Source organism: Camponotus vicinus, unplaced genomic scaffold (genome assembly GCF_025532165.1).
Source record: "Camponotus vicinus isolate PSW18456_S1 unplaced genomic scaffold, iyCamVici1.0 SCAF_7, whole genome shotgun sequence".
Classification (NCBI taxonomy): domain Eukaryota; kingdom Metazoa; phylum Arthropoda; class Insecta; order Hymenoptera; family Formicidae; genus Camponotus; species Camponotus vicinus.
In genome coordinates, this window is record NW_028141979.1 from 778,819 (window position 1) to 803,995 (window position 25,177).

Consider the following 25,177-nt stretch of genomic DNA (forward strand, 5'->3'; position numbering starts at 1 on the left):
TAATTAAATTTTTTTATATTGTGAAGTTAGCCGGAAGCTATATAAAATGGACGCCGTCCTGTGATTGGTCGATTTGCTTATGGTAAATACTAAAATTTTCTCATGTGTACTGACTTTAAGTGTAAGCAAAACGAGCAAATTTATCTCTTTTGTAACTTTTAATCCATGACTAATTTATTATTAATTCCGCATAATCGCATAATATATCATGGATCGTGGATAAGCGTAGATAATTGAAATATGTTTTTCTACCAATAAATAAGTAAATCTTTTATAATTGTTTTATAATGTAGTCATCATTCAGAAAATGATCACAATTTGTGATTATGGTTCATATTCTGAATCCTCTTTTATTGATAAAAGTGCCTTTAAAAGTGGCTTATAAGCCTTCTGATTGGCTGTAAGCCACTTTTAGAGGCACTTTTATCGATAAAAGAGGATTCAGAATATGGACCTATGTATTTAATTGTTATGGTCTATAATTGTCTTTCTTCTAAGATCGTTTTAGTAAATAAAATTCAATTTATTGAATTTTATATAATTTATCTTTTCTGTTTTCTATCGAGAATAATATTCACGAGAAAATATTCTACACACGTATATTACACAAACTTATTTCATTAATAGCTCTCATTAATAGCATCTCATTAATATTGATATTTATAATATATACTTGAATGTGGAAAAGAAATCGCGCAGCTAACAAAGTATATTTTAATTACGTCTATATGCGGGATGTTATTTCTGAGCTATAAATTGTGGATGTAGCACGGACATGAACCAAAACCGACTGTTTTATCGGCACCTAAAAGTGGATGTGGCCATGTAGTTCCAGGCGGCGTAAAATGGATGCACGCGCCGCTAGTGTACGACGTAGAAAAAGCGTCCCATGAAAAATGGCAGCGTGGCCCCTCTCAGGCTTCTCTCTGGTCGTAGCATATATATAGGTCCATATTCTGAATCCTCTTTTATCGATAAAAGTGCCTCTAAAAGTGGCTTACAGCCAATCAGAAGGCTTATAAGTCACTTTTAAAGGCACTTTTATCAATAAAAGAGGATTCAGAATATGAACCATAATATAAAATCGTCTGGACCAATAAGCATCAAGCATGGTGACTCAATGCCAGAGTAATCGGTAGTCCAATGAGGAAATTTCTTTTTTAAAAAAGAAATTCTCTCATTGGATCATCGGATGCTCGACATCCGACACGAATTATGAAATTCATTGTAGACCCGGCTTTACGCATTAATGTGCAAAAATCCTTACATACGTACTCATCATAAAAGATCCGTCTGGATCGTACGTTATTTCGTGAATCGGTGCGAACGAGAGGAAAAAGAAAAAACAACGTGCGTGCATTTCCAAACCTTGAAATTGCTCAAGTATGTATCCAAGTAGAACGATACCATTCATAGAAATGTCGGGAAAGTTGTCGGACGTATTTCTTTCTTCGAGTGCGAAATCACGACGATCCTAACCTCCGCGGAAGACACGCGCTACAGATCGTTATCGTACAATTTTGCGTGCACGCGGATGCCTGGTGATGTAGCCGGCCGGTTTGACAGCTCGAGTCTCGTCACGCGATTTCATCTACCTCGCGCGACATATCTTACTTTTCGCTTCCGAGTGTCTCCTAATCATTTTTCCGTCTGTGTCGGGCTTTTTGTTTACTGTCACCATTTCTTTGAGGTTATTCGTACGTATAATTAATAGCGATGGTTATATTGACAGTGAGAATCTTGTGCGCTTATTAGCAGAACGTTTCTCTTCGATGTGACTTTGACATGCTTAAAGTCACTGTCCATAAAAATGTATTTTGTTTGCTAGGACGGTAATTTTATATCGTAGTTTAGTCGGATGGAATATATATTCGCGCGTTGCTTCTGTGGACTTTTCATACTGAATTTCAATTAAGATGCTTTATTAGTAGACTTTTTTGTATTTTTTCTTTTTTATTTTTTTCTTAAAGAAATGCGTGTATTATGCAATAATTAATTTATATATTTATTTATACATACACGTATACACACACACATACACACACACACACACACACACACACATATATATATATATAGCTTTTGTAAGGGGCAGATTTTTTAATAATGTTTTCAGCTGATTTTTATATATTAAATATATAAAAATACTTCATTTATACATTAATTTATATAGTATGTATATTATATATATAGAATTTTTAATAAAATTTGTTATATGATGAAATCTCATTGCGATAAAACTCTTTAAAATAGAATTTAATAAAATTGGTATAAGATCTTATTGCAATAAAATTCTTTAAAATAAAATTTAAAATATGTTGATATTTACAGGTAAATAATGGCAAATGCAGAATCGCTCGCAGAAGTAACTGATGTTGTACAAATTCTTCGACAATGGGAAGATGAGCATAATTCACCAATGTATGATCCTATTCCTGTTCTTCAGAGATTAGCGGATATAATAGAACTCGAGACAGAAAACTATATGAAGATGGATCCAGATCCGTTTGATGAAAGACATCCCTCACGCACTGATCCAGAATGTAATTTTGGGCATATATTAAAAATTTTATTTAGGAAGGATAATTTTATGACCAAGGTAATTGTCTTTATATGTTACACACACATATATATGTATACATACACAGAAACATATAGGCCAACATTATAAGTATTTTCAAAATAATTGTCCTATCAAGTCTTGTATAAAAGAAATTTGTCTTTTATTTTAATATAAAATAAAATAAAAGCATAATATAATTATCAAAAAATGTAATATAATTTTAAAAAATTCTGTTAATTATATAGCTTGAACAGATAGCACGCAAGATTTGATTAATAATTTAAATTATTTTTATTATCCCTATTATAAGTACCTGAAAATTTTCATCCTTTTTTCATTATATCAATGTCTTAATAACATAACATATTGATTTACAGTTAATAAATGACTATTTGAGGGATACATACTGGTCTCGTGCAGGGATAACTGGAAGAGATGTCAGAAAGTTGAATATCGCCGCCTGCCGTTTGATGTTAGACATACTTCCAGGATTAGAAACATCAGCGGTATTTCAACCAGATATGGAAGGCCTTATACACAGATTATTCTCTTGGTCGGAAAAAAGTGTCGAACCGTTACAGAGTTACTCAACTGGTCTTTTGGCGGCTGCTATGGAAGTACAAGATATCGCTACAGGATTTAGAGATCAGAATGCTAAAATGGTACCATTGATGCTGCAACGATTACACAAATTACAGCAAAAAGCATACGAGGATCGTCAACAGAAAGCGCACGAAGATCGTCAGAAGAATACCAGGCCGTTCGCTCACTTCGGACAGGGTAGAAACAGCATTGTCGATGTCGAAGATAAGGCCATTCCCGGGAAACATAAGGCGCGAGAGAAGTGGCGGAGAAACGGAAATGTGAGGAAGCAGGAGTCGCTCTCTTCTGACGAGGATGACTCTACGCACCATTCCGACGATATGCCAGCCATAAAAAAGAAGAGAAGCAATTCTGGTTGTGAAACACCTGTGAAAAACAGTGATTTGTATCCCCAGATCATGTCCCCGCCTCTGTCTATTCCGAAAAATACGAACAATTCTGTTAACTCGGGGGTGACACCATCCAAGCAAAACAATCTGCAATTGAGGCTCGCGAACGTACCGGCGTCCGCCAGATGCAATTTGCAGAAGTTATCCAATCTGTCGCAGAATTCCAGCACATTGCTGGAAAGTAACTCGAATTCATCTTGGGCCGAAATGGAATCGTACGTCATTGGTAATGTTCAAATGTATCCTCCTACTCTGGCGACTCGACAGATGTTGATCCTACGCTACTTGACTCCCATGGGAGAATATCAGGAATTCCTAGGTCACGTATTCGAGCATAGCGCTTTGGACTTAATATTGAAATATATCAATGTACGAGAGACTAAAGACAGCAGGCTCGCTTTCGAGGCTCTTAAATATCTCGCGTCCCTATTGTGTCATAAGAAGTTTTCGATTGAGTTTCTCAACGTCGGCGGTTTACAACGGCTGTTAGACGTGCCAAGACCGAGCGTCGCAGCAACAGGTGTGTCTATATGTCTGTATTATCTCGCGTACTGCGAAGACGCTATGGAACGAGTGTGTTTATTGCCAAAACACATAATATCCGATCTTGTAACTTATGCATTGTGGTTACTGGAACGCAGTCACGATTCCGGGCGATGTCATGCGACTATGTTCTTTGGTTTTTCTTTTCCATTCAAAGTCATATTGGAAGAGTTTGATGCGCAAGATGGCTTGAGAAAATTATTTAACGTGGTAAGAAAAATATATATTATCAATCAATGTTTGTGTTTATTGCAAAATAAACTTTACGTTATTTCCTTCTACGTACTTGTTTTATTTAAAAGAAAAATATTAAATTTTTATTGCAAAAAAGAATATAAAAACAGATCTAAACTATTCTTTGCATGTAAGAAAAACTAAAATATAATTTTACAAGATACAATTTTACTAAATTAAATTTGACAGATATCTACATTACCGATTTTAAACATTGAAGAAGAATCGACTATAAACGACGATGAGGAATGTGCATCGAGACAGATTGTACGACATGTAGCTGTTGCTCTAAAAAGATACATGGAAGCGCATTTGCACATGAAAGCAGAACAGTTACAACGAGCAGAAAATGTTAGGGCTGAACGCGATACATGGCAGCCTTCGTTACCACCTTATAAGGTATAAAAAATATTTTATGTAATTATGCATTTGATTTTAATTACATAGTAATTATATTAATATCTCTCCTATATATTCGCTTTTTAATTTTTTTGACATTTTTGAATATTTTATATGAAAATCTATGCTTGTTATTAAGTGTATGTAATATATTGTATGTAACGTATGTAAGTGTATGTAATTTAAATTTTCTATTATATTAATCTATTTGAAATTTGATTTGTATAAATTTTTATTTGTTAATAATTTTTTTTATAATAAAATCAAATGCTATCTTTTGGAAGTTACTACTTTGATCATGTATGTCAAGGTTGAGATCACTTGCGAGTGTTTTACATTAAATTGAACATTTACTATTCTTCAAATGTCTATTCTAGGCATGCAAACTTAGCAGTGAAGAAGTTCAAGCAAAAGTGGAACTCCTTCAAGAATTAATGTCAGTCAGAGCAGTGTGGCCACCAGTGGAAGAACTTCATCGCTTGGGTGGTATCACATTGCTTTTGCAAATCATAGCTTTTGCTCGTGAATGGAATTACAGCGGACGGTAAGATGTATACATGTACATTAAGAAAAATTTGTTAAATTATTTATATAATTTATAGGAATCTCTTTTTATACTATAAAAATCGTACAATCATTTTCTTTTAAGATTTCTAAATACTTGATATTTTTAGGGTACATGCAACATCCAGTGCGGAAACGGTTCGATCATGTTTGGACGTAATAGCAATTTGTTCTGTCGTACCTAAAGTTATGTTGCTGCTATGCGAAAGAGTCGATATGCCGGATATGTCAATGACAATGGCGATCAATCTCTTGCTAGCTGCAGCTGAATGTGAAATTATTGCAGATGCTGATGTACAGAGAGCAGCGCTTAGAGCTGTAATTAATTGTGTATGTGCTCCTATAAACAGAGTACGTTTTTTCCTTTTATATTTTCTTTTTACATTTTTTTAAATATTTTTATGCTAATGAGATTAATATTTGATAACTATTTCAAGGTCGGAGGAAATGTAGCCAGATATTCTGTAACTGGATCTACTAAGAAAAAAGCAAACATGCACAACAGTGAAGAATTAATACAAAAAGTATGGGAAAGTATTAGGTCAAACAATGGAATAATGGTATGTTTGTGTGTGTGTAATTATGTTTTGTAATTACTTTAATAGTTATTTCAATTACACAATTTACATAAAATGGTTTTTGCAATTAGGTATTATTGCAATTAATGATGGTGAAAACACCTATCACTGATGCCGATAGTATACGAGCGTTAGCGTGTCGTGCGTTAGCTGGATTAGCACGTAGCGAGAAAGTTAGGCAGATTATTAGCAAACTACCAATGTTCACAAATGGACAAATTCAGTCACTTATGAAAGATCCTATTTTACAAGAGAAACGGCAGGAACATGTTACTTTTCAAAAATACGCTCTCGAATTAATGGAAAGAGTTTCTGGTAAAGCAAAACCAACAGGCGCAGAGTATGAAATTTCCTTAGTTAGTTTACACAGGGTAAGCTACTTTTAATTTACATTTGTACATGTGCAGGATATTTCAAAGCAATCTGTTTCTTCGTCTTCTTTTTTATTATTATTTTTTTTAAATTGTATGATAATTTCAAAAAAGAGAGACGAGAGATAAGGAGAGGGAGAAGTATTTTTCTTGTAACTTTTTTTTCAGAAATATTTTTAAGTGAAAAAAATTCATATATATATATATATATATTTTTTTTTTCATAGGCGAATGTTGTAGCGCAAACAAGGATACAATATAATGAACAACAACTTAATCAATTAATATATCAGCATCTGATTTCAAAAGGTTTGATTGAGACGGCTAACACATTACATAGAGAGGGAAATTTGGAATCATCTGCAATTATGAGATCTACAATAACATATCAACCTTTTACATACCGAAATCCTACAAATGTAACTGTGAGTAGTTAAAATTTTGAATAGTTTAATTTTTTGAAATTGATAACATCTGTTTTTACAGATCAGATTTTACCACCAGGTTTCGATCCTTTAATGTAAATTGCATGATGTTAATAATTATTATCATTATGTGCATTCTTTTTTTTAATAATCATAAGATAATTTTATTTTTTATGTAAAATAATTATATTACAAAGATATATATCAAAATACTATTTTTTATATTTTAGCCAAGAAATAGCTTTTCTCCTGGTGCTCCTGTCAATTTATACAATACAAGCAGATGTACACAAAGAGAACCCAGAAATAATGCTACTCCCACATCATCATCTCGATTTATATCTCATACAGGTGCATGCACTGGTGCACCATCTGTGAACAATAATATCCGATTAAAACTTACAGACTGCCTGAATCAAAATGTTATTTCGAACAATGTGAATCAACCAATTAAACTACAAATTAATCAGAAGTAAGTAGTATACCTTTTTTCCATATATATTTATAGCCTATTTTTTTCTAATATTGATTTAACATTATATTGTAGGAAATCAATGTCGTCCGATAGACAACTTCTAGTCACCCCTACTAGTTATCAATCTATGACTCAACCAATCAATTGTAGATCTTTACAAAAACAGATTTCCAGAGATCCTGGAGGTGGTGGAGGGCCTGGTGTAGCTACCTCCAATGTATCTGTTACTCTTGATTCTATTATTACAGAATATTTAACCAATCAACATGCACTTTGTAAAAATCCTATGGTAACTTGTCCACAATTCAATCTTCTTGAGTAAGTAGTAAAATATATTTTCAATTTTTTTATATATATAAAGAAAGCTATATATATTTATATAATATATGAATGTGATTATTTTGCTAAGATTAGATAAAGTAATCAGTATATTTTAATTATTATTATAGGCCACATAAGTGCCCAGACCCGTGTACAAAAAATTCTTCACCTACAAATGTAACAATGAGATTAACAAGACGAGCATTAGGAATGGATAGTAGAACATTAGATAGAAGATACATTTACAGCCGCTTCTGTCCTATAAAAACTTTTCGGCCTACTGATGTGGGAGGAATATTCACTTGTTGTACTTTCTCGGTAAATTTTGATTTGTTTTTCTAAATAGAGCGGAAATTTGGTTGCAACTTTAACCCTGATAGTTGATCTATAACAGCTATATTGCAAGTACAATGGGATCATACTTCTCTAATAATCGCAAAAGTCTTCGTTTTCCTTTTTTTCCTCACAAGTATTTTATATTTTATTAATAATCAAAAGTTATGCAATAGTGAATTAAAGCTTTGTATGTACAAGAATTTGTAAATTATTGTAGGAAACATTATAAATAATATTTTGATTATTAATAGTGTAAAATATTTAAAGAAAAAAAAACTTTAAAAAGAATGTTTGCAGTACTACTAAAGGAGTACGATTTTAGTGCATTTGTGATCATTTTTAAGATTGAATCATTGCTAAAATATTGGTAAGGGAGGAAAGACACTGATCATTAATCACGAAATTGGGGACCCAAAATTGCAATTAACTCTCAGCTCTGTAAATTATTTTTTGAATTCTACTACTTTGTACATCTTTTTTTAATTGTATCTTTGAACGCAGCCTTGTACACAATATCTCATTTTGGGCACCCATGCTGGAGACATCAAAATGTTCAATATTCATACAGGCATGGAGGAAGCAACTTATCAATGTCACGAGTCATATGTATATCATATGGAATGTAATCAACGTGGTAATCTTTTGTTGACATCAACTGCTTGGAGAAGCCCTATGTCAGCACTTTGGGATATAGGAGCATTTTTTGAAATGAAACTACCCTTAGAGAATGAAGACTATGTTGAATTCGGAAAGTTACAAGATAGAATAATTGGCACGCAAGGCGAAAGCGCAACGGTAAATATTATAAATGTGCTAATATGTGTATATATACAAGGTGTCCAAAAAAGATTGCACTTACATTGGATTTTATATCAAATTTTATAATTGCATTATATCTTAATAAAAAAAAATATTAAAATCTATACATTTCATGTATCTTTCTATTTTAGATATATGATATAGGAACTGGAAAATTATTAACAACTTTGACGCCATCAATTTCAAATCAATATACTAAAAATCGTGCAACTTTCAGTATGAATGATGAATTGGTTCTTAGTGATGGCATATTGTGGGATGTTAATTCGGGCAAAGAAATCCATAAATTCGATAAATTAAATCAAACATTAAACGGAGTTTTTCATCCAAATGGGACCGAAGTTGTTTCTAATACTGAAGTATGGGATTTGAGGACGTTTCACTTACTTAAAACAATATCTACCCTTGACGAGATGGAAGTGATTTTTTCGCCAGTCAACAATATTATATATGCAGTTGCATTAGATGCACAAGAGGCTGAAAATGATTCTCATTATCTGACATCTTTTAAGACTCTAGATGCTTTAGATTATAGTAATATTGGTAAGAGAAAGAGAAAAATCTGTGTTATTAGAATTTATAAATGATAAAATTTTATTTTATTCTATATAGAGTGTCTGGAAAATCGTCCGCAGTACTTCGGGAAATGATTCGGGACCCAAAAAGAAGGAAAAAAAACTATATAAAATTAAATTTAATTATTAAATATTAAATTAAAAAATTTAAATTTTAAATTTAAATTTAAAGCCAAGTAGACTATAAATTATGATTTTTTTAACATAAAAGTGGCTATATTTCGGAAACGACTTATTTCCGGACCTATGTTTGTATAGCTTTTTTTCCTTTTTTTTTGAGTCTCGAATCATTTCCCGAAGTACTGCGGGCGATTTTCCGAACACCCTGTATATATAAATAACTTATTCCCTTTATAAATACAATTTGCAGCAACTTGTGATGTAAAAAGAGGAATTTATGGCCTTGCATGCAACAAATTTGACACTCAGATTGCAATAGTGGAGAATATAGGAGACTTCTCGAGCATACAGGAATCGTGCGTTAGACTGTACGATGTTGGAAGACGAAGAGACGACGAAGATGAAGCTGATGAGGATGATGAAGAGGAGGATCTTGATGCCAGTGATGATGATGGTTCCAATTCTGCGTCTGATGATAATAATGCAGATGGTAAAAATTGATATTGCATTATTTGTTGTGGTTTGTATCATAGTGATGTATTATTTGTTATGATTTGTATCATTGTTCTATAATCAATGTTCTATAATCTTTATATTATTATCGGATTTTTTAATTAAATTTTATATATATATATATATATATATATATATATATATATATATATATATATATATATATAAAGGGACATTTAAAATGTTACAAATTATTATTTCTGAAAGTATATACATTACAGCAAAAATATTTTAGATAGAAATTGTTTAATTTGATAAGGAGAAAACGGATATTAGTTTAATTTTGGGTGTAGGTACCAAGATCATGTAAAGGTCAGATTTTTTAAATAAAACTTTTAATTTTTTTTATATAAGTCAGTTCCTCACAATATTCGGCTTAAAAAATTATAAGGGTAGGAAGTCTAAAAAATGAATAATTTATGAAATATTTTATAGTTTAATTTAACATAAATTACGAAATATCTCGTGAAATATTTATTCTCGATCATTTCTCGATTATCTTATTTCAATACTTTTATACACAAAATAAAAGAATCGATAAAACATGAAAAAATTAAAGTAGTTTTACTTTAAAAAACTAGATTGATCTTCACATGATTTTTAAAAGTGTGATCATAGTTAAAATTAAGATTATATCAATTTTTTTCTCTCTCAGAGCTCTATAAATTTTGTTTGAAACATTTTTTTATACTATGTCAAGTTCGGAGAAAATCTTGTAACATTTTAAAAATGTCTCACCCTGTACATATAACATTTAAACTTGAGACCAGAATTTATTCACATACTTTTAAAGCAGATGGTGATAATGCAGATGCTGGTGCAGAAGACAATGGCGATGATAATGATCAGAACGATAGGGAAAATAATGACGATGATGGTGATGATGAGGATGGCGGAGATGGAGATGATTCTGGCGACGATAGTGCGGATTACGATCCTAGTGTCGATATTCATGATCTGTCCGATGATTTTTCTTTATCTGACATAGACGATTTGGAGATATTCTTTTCGTGAATATCATTGACAATTCCTTGTGTATACATACACATACACATACATACACACACACACTCATATATGCGTGCGCGCGCACGCATTTAATATATATACAAATAAGTATTATAAAAAAATTTATTATAGTGTATCATTATTTGCACTCTTTAAATGTATAAATATTTCCAATTGATTTAATAATGTAATTTGAATACTTGTTCGTTTTACACGAGGATATAAATATGTGTCTGTACTCTAAAATTACAGATGTGATTAATTGTAAATGATTATTACCAGCTTTTTGTTTGATTATTGAAATAAAAACCTGTTATATATTCTTTTCAATCAAATCTTAAGTATGTCTGTAATGAAATTTACTCTTCAATTTTTCATGGCGTTTTAACGGATTTTGGAGACGAGGATGAAGAGCATTGTAGAGAGCTTTGAGATAATATATTTATTTCTTATTAATATGGAGTTTTTCATCAACAATAACAGTGTAGCAGTAGGCGTAACAAGAGAGACGAGGTAGGTAGGTTACGAGGAACCTATCCTAATGTCGTACGCCAACAAGTCACCGCGATTGGAGGGGATCCTTGTTTTTTTTCTTTCCAGTTTTTAAACGTTGTCTACGATATCGATGGCTATCGTTGATTTACGATAGGTCGTCGAATGTTTATGCGCAGAATATTCAATTTTCGAGCCCCACGTGTGAGAGAAACGAAATGAGAAACACAATGTATCCCATTATTCACTCGCAGGCTGTCCATGAGTTGGTGCAGTCCAGCGTGATCGATTAAACTGTCTGCTTTGCAAGTATGTATATGTGAAAAACAATGAGATATACGCGTAATGGTAACCCATTTGCAATCATACAAATGGAGAAGCCATGCTCTATGTGTTAACTTCTTATGTTTAATTATTCCATAAAATTCTAATGCGTTACATTATATGTTATAGCCGATGCCTGCTTATCAAGTGACAAATCAACAATATCACATACCAGAATAAAAACTGACGATGTCTCAATCTCGTGGTAAGATTTTTTTTTTAATTTCTTGCAATTTATTAAAAAAAAATGTTTTAACGTTACAATTTTTTAATTACTACGAATTTAACAAGAAAAAAATATGTAACTGTCTGAAATCAGTAATTAAAGATTGTATTAAAAGAATAATTAAAGAATTAAAAACATGTAACTAAATGTTTTATATATATAAAGAAATAATGAAGAATTATTGACGGATACAGAAATAATCTTTGCGAAAAAAAATATATAAGTTAATACATTCTGTAGAAAAATATTTTTGATAACAGCACAGAGGCATTTGCATATTAATTCATCACTTAGCAGGATAAAAACCCGTTTGTTAGACAATATCAAATAGTGGTATTATTTGGCAGGATTTTAAAATCAACGTAACAACAGTTCAAATTATGGCAGTGCTTTGTAGAATAATTTTATTGCCAGTTAGTGAATGAATTAATATGATGCCATTAATCAAGATGAGAGATGATGAGGCATAAACTGTGTAATTTGATAATTCAACTTGTCGTTACGTATTCTTCGAAACAATGAATTCTCGTTTTCGCTAATTGGTGTATCCGTTTGCTTCTCATTATCACGAGTTTCTTTTATGTTTTCTCTATTACGTCTGTACTTTCTCGATGATATTAATTCGCAATTCTTTTTGCACAGGTAATACATTCGAGTTGTTCCCTCGCGCATTGTTGTCGGAAAACAGTACGTCGAGAGAATCGTGATGGAAAGAGAAGAGCGAGCGCACTTGAAAACTTAAGTCTCGCAGAAAAAAATACGTGATTCATAAAAAAATAGTAAATCTTGTGTATTGTATGTAGGCCGGCAATTCTAGATATATATATATATATTTATAACAAGACCCATATTGTAATGCGTATTGTATACGTGAATTGTAGTGAGATAATAGTAAGCGTCTCTCTTAAGAGATAAATTTAAAAAATATTTTATAAATTATTGAAACAAAAATATTCATATTTTCTTAAAATATATATGTCTTGAAAATAATTCTTCAAACTTTGTACATCATTTTTTTCCAACGCGAGAAGTAATGATTGAAATAACTAAATTATATACTGCAAATCTGAAATTTGCTTCTCAATTGTGTTCAATCTACTATCATATGATAATATATAATTGTATCTATTGAGACCGTTTTGGAACTTTCTCACAAACGAGGCAAGTGCAGTTTGCTCTCATCTTTCCGTATGTATAATGTGTAACTAATCCAGGCTCTTGTTGGCGCACAAAGAAGTAGCCTATACAATACAGAAAATTGTAGCAATATTGTAACAATGTTGCTGCAATGTTCTGTGCTGTATAGGAAGGGGCTCGACCTTTAATTCAGTGCAATAGTGTTCCTTCAGGTATCTAGTAGAAGACACATATGTACAGGGGATCCTTGAAGGATGCCAGGCTTTCTCGAGACGTTTACAAAAACAGAACATGCAATGAAAACAGAGAGAAAGAGAAAGAGAGAGCCCTACTGAACCAAATTGCCGGCAGAACCCACATATTATAAAGAATATTACAGCTTATAAATTAATTTCGATAAGTCTATCTTTGATTTCCTTAGGCGCGGGTGACTCTAGACTGGCCCCCTATGTTTGTATTTTGATCACTTCCTGAATTAATTGCAGTACACACAGATTAAACGCTATAGAGTTTAAAAAAAATTTTACTTTTCAGAGCTTTTAAAGCGACATTATAATTTAAATCAGTATTAGTACTTCAAAGGAGATAAATTTCAGAAGGTAAAGAGAGAAAGAGAAAGGAGTTATTAGCTTGAAGGTGCTTTTATGGGGAACTTTACGGATGGAACGTAGGCGAACGAGAGAGACTCAGCGAAATGATTACATATTTAGCGTGTCTGTAAAATGGCACGACTAGTGCAATCATTCAGGAATCACTTTCATCGATCGTAGCTTTTGACGCATCGTAATCGAAACTCTCTCTCGAAACTACCTAATCACAATCACTAACAAAGACAATGACATTCTTCTAGCTACCGAAGTATGTAGACTGTTCTCGACCTAGTGGTAGAGATGTAAATAGAAAGAAAAAAATGTGTTTTTTTTCTGTGAAAAAAAGATAAACTTGATTGATGATTTACTTTCAAAATTTTTCAAATTTTTTTCAGATATTTAATATTTTTTATTTTGATTATTATAAGTTGATTTTTCATCTTTACTTTTGATTTTTTAGATAGATTTAAACTAATTACCACTATTTTTAAGTGTAAATAGTATTCCAATTGGCTATATATTACATAATTACTATTTTAATTAGGTAAAGTTTTCAAAAATAAAATTGAAGTTGAATGAATTGTCTTTATTATAGATACAAAAATACCGTTTGTGATCTTTAAAAATGTACTTTAATCACTCTTTTAATATGATAAAAAAACGAAAGTTCTTATATTTTTAATTTATTTATTTTCGAAAGTAATTTTAATAAGTTAATGAGATTTTTGCGATTAAAATGATATGATGATTACCGGATAATTTTCAATTAGATGCGTAATAAAAATTTCTATTATGCATTTAACTGAAAATTCCCTGAATCATATTTGATGTGATTTATCTAAAAATGCCATTAATTTATTAAAATTACTCTCGAAAAAACAATAAAAATATAACTTAATTTTTTTTATTATATTAATAAAAAATAAAAAAAATATATTTTAAAAAATAACGCGAAAAAGAAACAAATTTGCAATGAAAAAAACATGTTTTGTTTTTCAACGTTTGTTTTCTATTAGGAAAAAAACTGTTTTTTTACACCTCTACCTGGCGGTCATGCTGCATTCTTGGTGAATAGTCACACATACACTTTCACACATACGAAGATATATATCTACCCGCTAAGGACTCGAGGGATTTTTTTAGTCTGTAAGTTCTCTGAATACAATAGCATTTTCTACTAAGGAAACTATGTGAAACTAAATGTCTATATATATATGTATATATATACTCTATTATGTAATATAATGTAGTGAAATATTCGAGTACAGTATTAGTACAGTACTAGTTAAGTAAAGTATATTTTTGGGCGGATACGACTAACTCCTCTAAGGCCTCGCTCATAAATCCTCCTTTTTTTTAAAAGTAATTAATTAAAATTTAGTCCCATACACATCCACGCTCTACCTCTAAGTCGAATAATAATAATAATGAGACTAGACGTGTGAATTCGCCCTCTTTCATCAAAGTGATTCGATAGACAAAAACATGGGACATGCACATCGATCAGTAACAATTATTCAATTCCAATAATGTTTCATTTACAATTCCTGAATTAAATTTTCATCTATCAGTCTAGTAAAATCGTCGGAAGTTTACCAAGTCGCAGCAAAACAAACGATTATTAAAGATTATTAGTATAATATACCGCGATTCTCTGTATCTGACGCTTATTTTGCTAAAACTTGTGTTCTATTATTATACATTTTTTCGTGTAAGATAAAGCAAAAGGATGGAGAGATTTGAGTTATATCGCGTAATATTGATCTTTGGCACTGCTTTAGGAAATAATCGTAAGTCACGCGAAGAATTCGCAACCACACGCATACACACACGTGTGTGGCTGCGAAATTTTTGTCTTATTTTAAATCGGGAGGATCTCCTCAGGTGACACCTCCTCTCCCGTATTGAATAACCCGTGTATTATACAAATACATTAGACTCGGATTAGAATTCCATTCACTTTGTAATCCTTTCCCTCGACAGACGCGATGATAATTGTAAGATTAATGCATATTATCTCGCGATTAGTGGTCATTCTACGCCGAGAGTCCATCGAGCGAGTCTCTCCTTCCGCAGTCACAAAAATTATTAAATATGGCAGTATGCAGTCCAATTCGACGACGAAGTTCGTTAAAGCAGCGTTTCTCAACACGAGATAATTATTTTTTATCATTATCATTCTGTCTTATGCGAAAAAAATCCTTATATACACATATTTTTCATTATATTTACAATATTCGCGTTATGACGAGATGAAAGAACAATATAGTCTATTTTCGAGATATTTACATTCTCAAAACGAATAATACAGGCTTATCTGAATTTTTGTTTACGAGCAAAACGTCTCCACTGTATTAAAATAGGAAGAAATGAAAACAAAGATATTAAAGCTATCCAGAAATCATCACGTATGTTCGTTGTATTCATGCGGCCAATCGATCGTTAAGAATTACGGCAGCACACAAAGGCGGATGATGAAGTTTCGATAAACTTGAACAGATCTCTGATCTAATAAATGCTTTAAGAATCAATTAATCATTTAATTTTCAGGATAGAATTTTACGCGCTAAGAATCGCATCAAAAAATCAGAGTTGAGAAACGCTGTAGCGTACAATATCTGATATCCATAGCAATCGAGAAAGAGAGAGACTCACCCAGGCTGCCGGTTAATGTAGAGTTAAAATGCCAACAAGAAAATATCTTAGTACTCGTGTGTATCTCGCTAACTATTTAAGACATCACTACTAAAGTTTATAGCACTTTTGTTTATCGACATTATCCTATATTATTAATGTACGTAACAACGTATGAACAATCAAAGAGATTTTCTTTCCTCTCCGTTCCCCTCCCATCATCCTCTCTGTCCCTTCTACGCAGAAAATTTCTCCCGCGCTTTCCGCTGTGATTCTGATTTAAGTTCTTTCTTAATTTCTTCGAAACTGTGTCGAATTTCCTCTACAAATTGACCTATAAATCTGATATTGCTTAAATCAAAGCCCCTCAGAGGCTTAGCGATCATCCAAAGCCGAACGTTCTTTCGAGAACTCTCTTTTTAATTAGGGGCGGTCTCCTATCAAGGGGGATGCAGGTCGCGATGATGGGCCCTGGCACTTAGAATTGCTTTCAGCTCGGACTCGAGCTGCTTCTTCGTTCGTTCGCTCACCGATCGGCCGCCCACCACCGGCTGAGTCAATCTAGGCGATGGCAGATCCACCATCAATTTGCCGCTGTCACGATTCTCATGGCTCCTAGCACGCCGTATAGGTTTCTTGATAGGCAACGTTTCTATCTGGGCCTTCTCCTCATCCGTGGAACGAGTCAGAGAGAGCGTCATTTCTTGATTCAGAGTGTGGGTTGAGCCACCGCTTCTGCCACTGCCACTGCCACCGCCACCGCCACCGCCACCGCCACTACTGTTACCACCACCACCTATAGCCTCCGACGACCTGGTAAGACTGATAGTCCCAGATCCCCATTCACGCGATAGTTTTCTCCCAATGGCGGACGTGAGCTCACTGTTGGGCGACAACAGCGGACTCTTGGCCGAGTGCGGCGGCCTCAGGGTAGCGAACACCGGGAAGGATTGGCCTCGCTTGGCGGGGCTGCGAGAGTATCTTGGCGTCGGCACACCTCCTCCTCCTACGGCAGAGTCGCGTCTGATGGTCGGAGTACCACCACCAGTTGATTCGCTTCTGGTAGCCGCCAATGTAGGACGTAATGTGGCACTACCGCCGAGATGCGAGCCGAGACGCGGCGGCGGTGAACCGCCATCGCCGTGGCTCAATCTACGTCCAACCGTCTCCAGTGGGCTTCTCGCGCGCAGGTTTGTGCTGCTGAGCGTGAACTCGCGCGGTTTCATCGGCGCGTCGAGACTCACCGGCGATAATCCGAGACGAGACGCTGAGAGATTGGTCGAACTCCTGCTCTTCTCCGAACGTTTCGGACTACGAGGCATCAGGGGACTCTTGCTACGACTCCTTTCTCTACCCTTCCCCAATTTCTCGTCTTTCTTCGTAGTCTCCGTAGATTCCTCGGGTACTGTTTCGATTTTCTCTTCCTGTTGAACTCTGAAAAATTAGATTAATCAGATATCCGGCGTATTCATTTCTCTCCTATTTTGATATAATTAATTATGAGAGTACATTAAAAAGAAATGTCTGATAATAACATTTACCTTCGAATTTCTTGGATCATTTCGAAGAACTGCGCTTTGCTTTTACGTCTGCGACGTTGTTCATGTTCCTTCTGGAACATGGAAACATTGTAGATATTTAGGCTAAAATAAACATATTGGTCCATAAGTTCGTGTGCGTAAATCTTTAATAATTTTTTTTGTTTAAAAAAATCGACTATATTTTTAAAAACTTAATCTACTTTAGAGGGCCAAATATATTTTGAAAATTAATAAACCAAATAATTTCAATTCTTTTTTAATGAAAGAGAACTTTTTTGACATACTGAATCTAATTAAAATTTAAACAATTAATATTTAATATTTTTCTGACTTTCTCAAGAAATGAAAAAATTTTAGCAAAATTGAGATATAAAAATAAAAAATATTTAAATATATTTTAAAATGACACGACTTTATTATTTTTCAATTTTTTTCTAATGAAATTAGATTCGGTCTTCTAAAAACATTCTATGGAAAAACTAGATCGAGTATTTTTTCAGTTTCATGAGGAGCAGCATGTCATATCATCAAATCATGCATTTTAAAAATACTATGTGCACAAAATTATATTACAGATATTGACCACAAAAAACTTCATTCAAGATTTAAAAATACTAAAATACTGTTCATACATCAATAATAAAATATATGAAAATCAATAATAAAATATGTGAAAAATGCTAAAAAATCTATTTCTAATATTCTTTAAAAAAAATTCATAAAAATTACCAACTTTTCTAAAGTAGATTAGGTCTTTAAACATGCTTTTCTATTTCAATTATTTTAAAAATACGTAAATATAGACTTCTTTGCTAGTATTAAGATTTATGTTCGCGAACTCGCACAGACCGCATGCTACATGAAAAAAAAATTCGATAGCACGTACTCGTTTGACGCTTTTTTGAAAGAGTGATGCGATTTGGCCCTGTCGTACTGTGTGCACCAATTCCCGGGCGGCATGATGTGGTGAGACTAGTTCCACGCAATTGATGAACCTGTACAGCTTTTGTGAAAAGAACATGACGTTACGGCTGCGCCAAATAGAATCCTCCGGTCTGTGTCGCAGTCGCGGCAACGTGTACTTGTAGAACAGATGCTCTCCCGCCAGTATAATAGTACCGAGCACCACACCCATCCCAAGTAAGCAAAACACTCCGGCAACGGACGCTACTCCCAGTGGCCTGGGTTGACCGCCAGTATCGGAATCGAGTCCTGCATCCATACCTTGCCGACCTCCGAGACATGGCAGACCGCCGTACCTGAAATAAACTCGTTTTATAAGGTTTTATGCTACCCTCTAAATTGCAGTATCTTCTTTAGTGATTTATCGATGATTCTTGCGTGTAAAAATCTTTAAATGAATGATTGATTTTATATTTTATACGTGTGAGAAATATTTTTAGAGAATTGCATTAGCAATTGAAGATTAATGAAACTTAAATTTTTGCACGCTATACATATTTTCCTGGACAGTCTGCGCAATATAGAGTTTATTTATCACTTAATGTATTTTAGTCTAACGTAATTATTACGCTCCCGTTATCACGCAAATAAAAAGAAAGTTTGTCCGCGAACCGATATCGATTATTCAATTTTTGCGCTTATTTTTTGCGCATCGCTCACCATTTCTCCTGCAGAATGTCGAGCAATCCGTTGCTCGTATAATTCGCTATGACTTTAGATATGCTCTCCTTTAAAGGATGTCCTTTCGTAAGAGCGATCGCGTAAGTGTCTTCGTTGATGGTGTCACCGATCTTCTGCAAGCGGCAACCGTCGTCGGTCCCGCGATAGTAATCCAAGATTGGCGTGTCCGCAATCAAGATGTCAAGGGTGTCGTTCCTCAATCTTTCTACCCCCTCGGCGACGTCCGACAAGGAAAATCGAGCCATGTGAGACCATAACTGCGGATTCGCTTTTTGCACATAGTATTCGGCCGCGGACGCTCTTGGCGTGGCCACTCTTTGCGATAGCAGCTGTAAAATGTACACAAGTTTCAAAGATTTATGATTGAAAGATTAGAGATATTTGAACGAAATATATAATTTTCTTTCGTATTGAAAAATGTTATTAGTACTAATTACATTTTATTTAATTGGTAATATTTTATATAAATAATAATAAATTCGATATAACTAACATAAAAAATAACTAATTAGCAGTGAATATAATTGAGATAAAAAAGGATCTAATACTTTTCTATTCTTCTTTTTTTTTACAGCACCTTTGAGTAATCAACAAATTTACCGATATTAAAAAAAGAACCGAGATACTTACGCTTTTATCGTGATAATTGCTCACTGCAGAGTGAAAAAACAGACCGGCGATAAGGGCGGCAATGTTAGCCGTATAGGATGCCACGAAGATAACGGAGAAGCCGCCCCAGATATTGATGAGGAACTTGTTAGGCCAGGATTTCGGTGCTTTAAAGGCCACGAGATGGCCACATAAGAGGCCCCACATCACCCATAACGCGGAGGCGATGGAGAAGTTTTTACTACGCTGTCTGCCCCAGGGATTCAGGCCGAATGGACTGAACCACTCATAGAGCGCCACGGCGATCGCGGTGAAATTGAGAGACGTGAACACGGCGATCCACAGTTCCGTACTAAACGGAAACAGGAACGCGAACAGCGGTATCTCGGAACGGAGCTTCGGTGCCGTAAGAAAGCTCACGCCGCTGAAATAGTACGGTGTGGTGAAGTCTACCACTTCGGCGCGATGAGCAGACACACTTAAAGGTGCGAACGCCAGCTGAGCCCGGCCGGACACCAACTCGCCCATTACACCATTCCACGTGCCGCTCCGGCCGTGCCGTTTGCCAAACAGTCCGTCTTCCGCCAAGTAGAGATCAAAGCGGAAGCCTAATTCGCGCGCAACTACCGTCAATAGATCCATGCTTAGTCCGTAGCAGCACATGACGGTGTCGCCCTGCTGGCAGGTAAGACCGCGCAGACAGAAACCTTCCTGCAGATTCGTGACCATGGTGAAGGGCGACGCTAGGGCGGTGACGATGCGATAAATTGGCATCCCGACCTTCTCGCCGCCCTGCTCAAGGTACGCCGGCACAATACCGCCACCTGGCCAGATTATGGTATCCAGACGGACCTCCCTACCACCCTTGATGGTGCCGACTTTGGTCCACCTGTTAAATATTGACGTGATTAATTATTTTCGTCTTCGAGCGAGCGATAAGTGGATTTATTTACGACCGAGTTAAACCTTAATTGAGTCTTATTCCCGGGAAATCTGACGGCCTGCAAGTTCAGCAACTGAAACTCCGCTTTGTCCTTAGAGATCTGTCTCATAGATCTTCGCAATTTGCTCGTCAGAATCGCGGAAACGTTCTCTCTCGCGTCACTCGTCATGAATTTGGCATTACGATCCGGAAAACATTCCGGGACAAAGTGTTCCCTGAGCTGCGGCTCGCGCATACGACTCAATCGCTGCTTCGTCTCTTGAAAGGTCTCGTCCAACGCCTGCGAGGTTTCTCTCAACATTCTCGAGAGTATGGTGTCGCCGCCCATGATCTTGATGCCAGACGGTCTCAACGCGAGCATGCCGACCGGCATAAAGTTCTTGGAATTAAGTTCCCTGTCGCTCGCGAGCTTCCCGTTTTCCTCCTCGTCGAAATTGAAGCCTCTGTCCTCTCGCTTGATCACGATCTTCTCGTCTCGCCATCTGTACTCTTGCAGCCGGTGTATATCGTTGGCTAAACTCGGCAATGAACTCATTAACGGCGGCGGCCGCTCGTCGTTCGTCGACGCGAGATTTGCCGTTCGCTCCAGCAGTGGTGAGTTCTCGTTCGTTGCGGCTGCGGCTGCGGCGACGACGCGTGTACCGTGCATCATTGAGCTGATGACGTTGGGTTCGTTCGGACGTAACTCCGCCTTAAGGTCCAGCCACAGCCACAGGAATCTGCCAGAGAGCATCTCGAATTTACCGGCCGCCCCGAGAATCTTGCGAGCATTATTCAGATCGCACGCCATCACCACGACTCCGCCGCTGCCACTCTCCTCGGCCACCCGTCTCAATCTCAACTTCAAAGTTCTATCGTTAGTCGGCAGATGTATGATCGCGCGAGGCGTCAACCTCGTCGGTTGATTCGTCTGTAGTAGATGGGTTACGGGCAACAGAGTGGTATCAACGAGGAGGGTGAACGCGTGCCAATTAGTTCGATGCATTAGGGCCGCAGCCGCTGCTCCGATCTCCTTCGGGCTCGAACCTATGCGGTTTTCAAACCGACCAAGATTTCCCTAAATAAACAAGAAGTAATATCTTTTATCCCTGTATCTTGCAAGACATTTGTATTATTGGTTTGTATCTGAGGCGAATACAGAATTTAGTGATAAGAGAATAAAAAGGATTGGATAAGGTGCCTGTCCTAAACATGTGCGAAAAATTTCGAGGGTTGAATAGTTTGAGTCTTTGAATAATTTCTGGGAGAGAAGTTCATGTATACTAATGTTCTAATTAAGTTACAGGGTGTTCAAAGTTAAAATAATGAAATTTCAAAAAAATATACTTTGATAAAAATAAAATTGAATAAAATTATAAGAATCGTTGGAAATGATCATTTCCAGCCATGATACATGAATCTATTCTCCTTTTCATTGATTGGCATATTAAAAATATTTAAAAATACTAAGTATATTACACATTCCATGTAATGCAAAAAAATATGTGATCCTTTAAATCTTTGATATTTTCTGGAGTGCTATATAAACTAAGAATGTAACATGAGAAAAAAGATCTAACATAAGGGATTCAATCCTGGACACTGAGGGGGCCAAAGTTGACATCTTGCTTTTTAAAACTTCAACTCCTGTATGTCGTTTAAAACATTGGTCACATATGAATATTTCTTTAAGGAATTACGCCTCTCAAATTTTTTTTCGCACATGTTTAGGACATCCTACATTTATACAGATTTCCTTTTTCTTTGGCACAGCTCCAACTATGCAATTCTAAATTTTGTAAACGTGTACCTGACGGAGAAAATCTCGGTGCGTGAACGGCAACCACAGAGCTGGAAGATTCAAGGCGGCAGCAGCCGTGACGAGAAATCTGGCTGCTGATCCTCCCCCTATAATAAGGCTTAGTACTGTCTTTCCGCCTTCGATGTCTGTACAAAATTTGTTTAATAGTGACAAGGGATATGACAGGGAATCCGTCATGGGTGCCATCCTTGCTTCTATATACGACACATCCATGTCCGCGTGAAAGGATTCCAGTCTCGCTTCCTCCCATGCTTTCTGTACGTCTGTCTTGAAAGGGGTCTGAGGCTGAGTTAAACATACCACTATCCGCCAAGATGCGTAAGACGATCTGAGCCTGGCCTTCGCCGCTCTCAGAGATTTCGCAGCATCCGCAGTGCCAGATACTGACACAGAAGCCCCTAGCAAGAGGAGGATCACCACTCCTGAATAGGGGCCAAGCATCTTCCTCGGTTTTCCTTGTTTATTCTCCCCTTCCTCTTTTTTCTTTTCTATTTTTTAACTTTTTTGACGTACATTGCCGAAGAGCAGACCTAATCTGAAAGTAATTTATATATCATTGATATGAATGATAAATAAACTGGTATTAATATTAATAAATATTTGTTAGTATCTTGTTAATGTAGTGTACAATCTACACATACATATATGTATATGTGTATGTATACATGTGTGTGTGTATACATACATATGTATGTGTATGTATATATGTATGTGCCTACATTTTTTTTAATTTTATATTACTTTTAAGTTACATTTTTCTTGAGAAACTTTTCTTCACATTATATGCTATCGCAAGTATTAACGTTTTATAAAAAAAAAACTTAAAAGCCAACAATAATTTTTGTAAAAACGATTAATATAAAATTAATTACATGGTATATTTTAAAATCTTTCTTTAAATAATGATATATCATACACGATTGAGTAGGATATTCTCGCGTTACATACCGAGGGAGATATTTCACCTGTGCCAGGGACGGTCACTCCTTTTTCCACTTGATATTTCGCAAGTGTCAGAATAACTCTTTCGGAGCACGAAGAAAAAAAAAATAGGCACATCTCATACACACTTTGGGGCGAGAGATTCTAATCGCATAATTCGTAAAATGGATATCTCTCTCGGGGGTGCACAAAACAGAGACGACCTTACCTCTTGACGGAAGGGATGGAAGGTCGCGAGTCCGGTGGGGGTTTAAGAAGAGCCGAGCAGGGATCGCTTTTTGGCCGTCGCCGCATAATAACTGTTGTAGTTATCGTAAACGGGGATATAAAACCGTGTCGATCGTCGCGAGGCACTCGGTCAATTGGTCGTCAGAGGACACGAAGAGCCACCACCACCATCCCCCGTCACTTGCCCACCCCCGGACAATCTACCCCGTGCGTAACGGCCATTTTCGCGAGAGCAGCCCCTCCCTTTAAATTTCACCCCTGTGGTACCCTGTGGTCCACGGGAGCGCGCTCGTGGCATTCTCGTTTGTATTGCGCCTGTCTCTCCTCATGTATACACGTATGTGTATGTGTGTGCGTGTATCGGCGACAATGCCACCAATACTCGCAAATTTTGCTGACGCCCGTTATAAATGTCTCTCGCAGCGTTCTATGAATTAAAAAAGAACGGATTTCTTGGGGCTCCTCCTAATACAGGGTGTTCCGGAAGCCGTGACCTGATTTCATTTGCGCGCAATCCGATTCTTTTCTTGACGGAAATAAATAAAAGCAGTAATAGCTTTCGAGATTGATGATAATGTATAAGAATTTAAAAGTGTAAAATTGATGCAAATCGAGACTCGAGAAGCTCAATTAGCAAAATATAAAAAGATATAAATCTTTCATCTTTTAATGAGATCTTTGATCTTTTAATTTTAATAAATTTCTAATTCGATTCTTTTTTAACATGTCAGAAATACAGATGTTACGTATAAGTAAAAATAAAAGTAAAATTTTTACAAATTTAACTTAATTCGAAATTTGATTAACGTGTTCAATACTATATATTGAAAAGTTGTACAAAAATAACGGAATCTACAAAATTTTATTTTTAACAAAAATTTTACTTTGTTTATAAAAAAAATAAAATTTCTATTAAAATTAAAATCGAAAATCTTGAGAGACATCTTGTATATTAAAGAATATTTTAAATCAAAATTTGAAGCTATTGATTTTTACTGATCATTTTTGCACCGTTCTTTATATTAATATTTTACGAATTGATGAAATTATGTAATTTTTATTAATTGTATTAATTGTTAAAAGCTATCTCTCCATTTTTTCATTATTTCAAAAAAATCTCAAAGTTAAAATCTTCAAAATCAGAGAAAGCATATTTTTAGTAGTGATATTCTGTGCATTAAATTCGAAAAAATAGTATTATATTGTAATATCTATGATATTGTTCTTACA

At 35.2% G+C, this 25,177-nt stretch overlaps 2 protein-coding genes across 9 annotated transcripts; one reads left to right on the top strand and one right to left on the bottom strand.

Moving 5' to 3' along the window:
• The first annotated feature begins 1,236 nt into the window (after positions 1 to 1,236).
• Positions 1,237 to 12,868, top strand: Mahj (LisH and WD40 domain-containing protein mahjong). 5 transcript variants are annotated; one of them, XM_083105076.1, is made up of 19 exons: positions 1,237 to 1,383; positions 2,332 to 2,599; positions 2,941 to 4,308; positions 4,522 to 4,731; positions 5,109 to 5,275; positions 5,406 to 5,646; positions 5,733 to 5,855; positions 5,945 to 6,244; positions 6,472 to 6,669; positions 6,900 to 7,141; positions 7,217 to 7,462; positions 7,594 to 7,783; positions 8,303 to 8,596; positions 8,752 to 9,163; positions 9,566 to 9,805; positions 10,622 to 11,349; positions 11,437 to 11,637; positions 11,782 to 11,857; positions 12,521 to 12,868. In XM_083105076.1, exons 2-16 carry the CDS (start codon positions 2,339 to 2,341, stop codon positions 10,840 to 10,842), a joined length of 4,713 nt encoding a protein of 1,570 aa, XP_082961202.1. In that variant the 5' UTR covers positions 1,237 to 1,383; positions 2,332 to 2,338; the 3' UTR covers positions 10,843 to 11,349; positions 11,437 to 11,637; positions 11,782 to 11,857; positions 12,521 to 12,868. The 5 variants fall into 5 exon arrangements, with proteins under 5 accessions (XP_082961202.1, XP_082961201.1, XP_082961204.1 ...); XM_083105075.1 differs by having other exon boundaries at positions 10,622 to 11,637; XM_083105078.1 differs by having other exon boundaries at positions 10,625 to 11,637.
• On the bottom strand, positions 10,521 to 25,137 carry LOC145974946 (uncharacterized). 4 transcript variants are annotated; one of them, XM_083105083.1, is made up of 8 exons: positions 23,726 to 25,137; positions 22,766 to 23,312; positions 21,000 to 22,033; positions 20,055 to 20,922; positions 19,404 to 19,753; positions 18,667 to 19,039; positions 17,781 to 17,848; positions 10,521 to 17,673 (listed from the first exon to the last, which is right to left on the bottom strand). In XM_083105083.1, the coding sequence occupies exons 2-8, from the start codon at positions 23,216 to 23,218 to the stop codon at positions 16,680 to 16,682; spliced, it is 4,140 nt and encodes a 1,379-aa protein (XP_082961209.1). In that variant the 5' UTR covers positions 23,219 to 23,312; positions 23,726 to 25,137; the 3' UTR covers positions 10,521 to 16,679. The 4 variants fall into 4 exon arrangements, with proteins under 4 accessions (XP_082961209.1, XP_082961208.1, XP_082961207.1 ...); XM_083105082.1 differs by having other exon boundaries at positions 10,522 to 17,673; positions 17,781 to 17,851; positions 22,766 to 23,307; positions 23,928 to 25,137; XM_083105081.1 differs by having other exon boundaries at positions 10,522 to 17,673; positions 17,781 to 17,851; positions 23,928 to 25,137.
• Between the last annotated feature and the right edge of the window lie 40 nt (positions 25,138 to 25,177).

Bases quoted from the DNA above. Each gene is read 5' to 3' on its own strand.
- Mahj (XM_083105075.1), top strand. From the start codon at position 2,339: ATGGCAAATGCAGAATCGCTCGCAGAAGTAACTGATGTTGTACAAATT. The intron at 5,276-5,405 runs GTAAGATGTATA...TGATATTTTTAG, and splicing joins GAATGGAATTACAGCGGACG to GGTACATGCAACATCCAGTG. The intron at 9,164-9,565 runs GTAAGAGAAAGA...TACAATTTGCAG, and splicing joins TTTAGATTATAGTAATATTG to CAACTTGTGATGTAAAAAGA.
- LOC145974946 (XM_083105082.1), bottom strand. From the start codon at position 23,218: ATGCTTGGCCCCTATTCAGGAGTGGTGATCCTCCTCTTGCTAGGGGCT. The intron at 22,034-22,765 runs GTACACGTTTAC...TTGTTTATTTAG, and splicing joins ACCGAGATTTTCTCCGTCAG to GGAAATCTTGGTCGGTTTGA. The intron at 19,040-19,403 runs GTGAGCGATGCG...AGTTTATTTCAG, and splicing joins GACATTCTGCAGGAGAAATG to GTACGGCGGTCTGCCATGTC.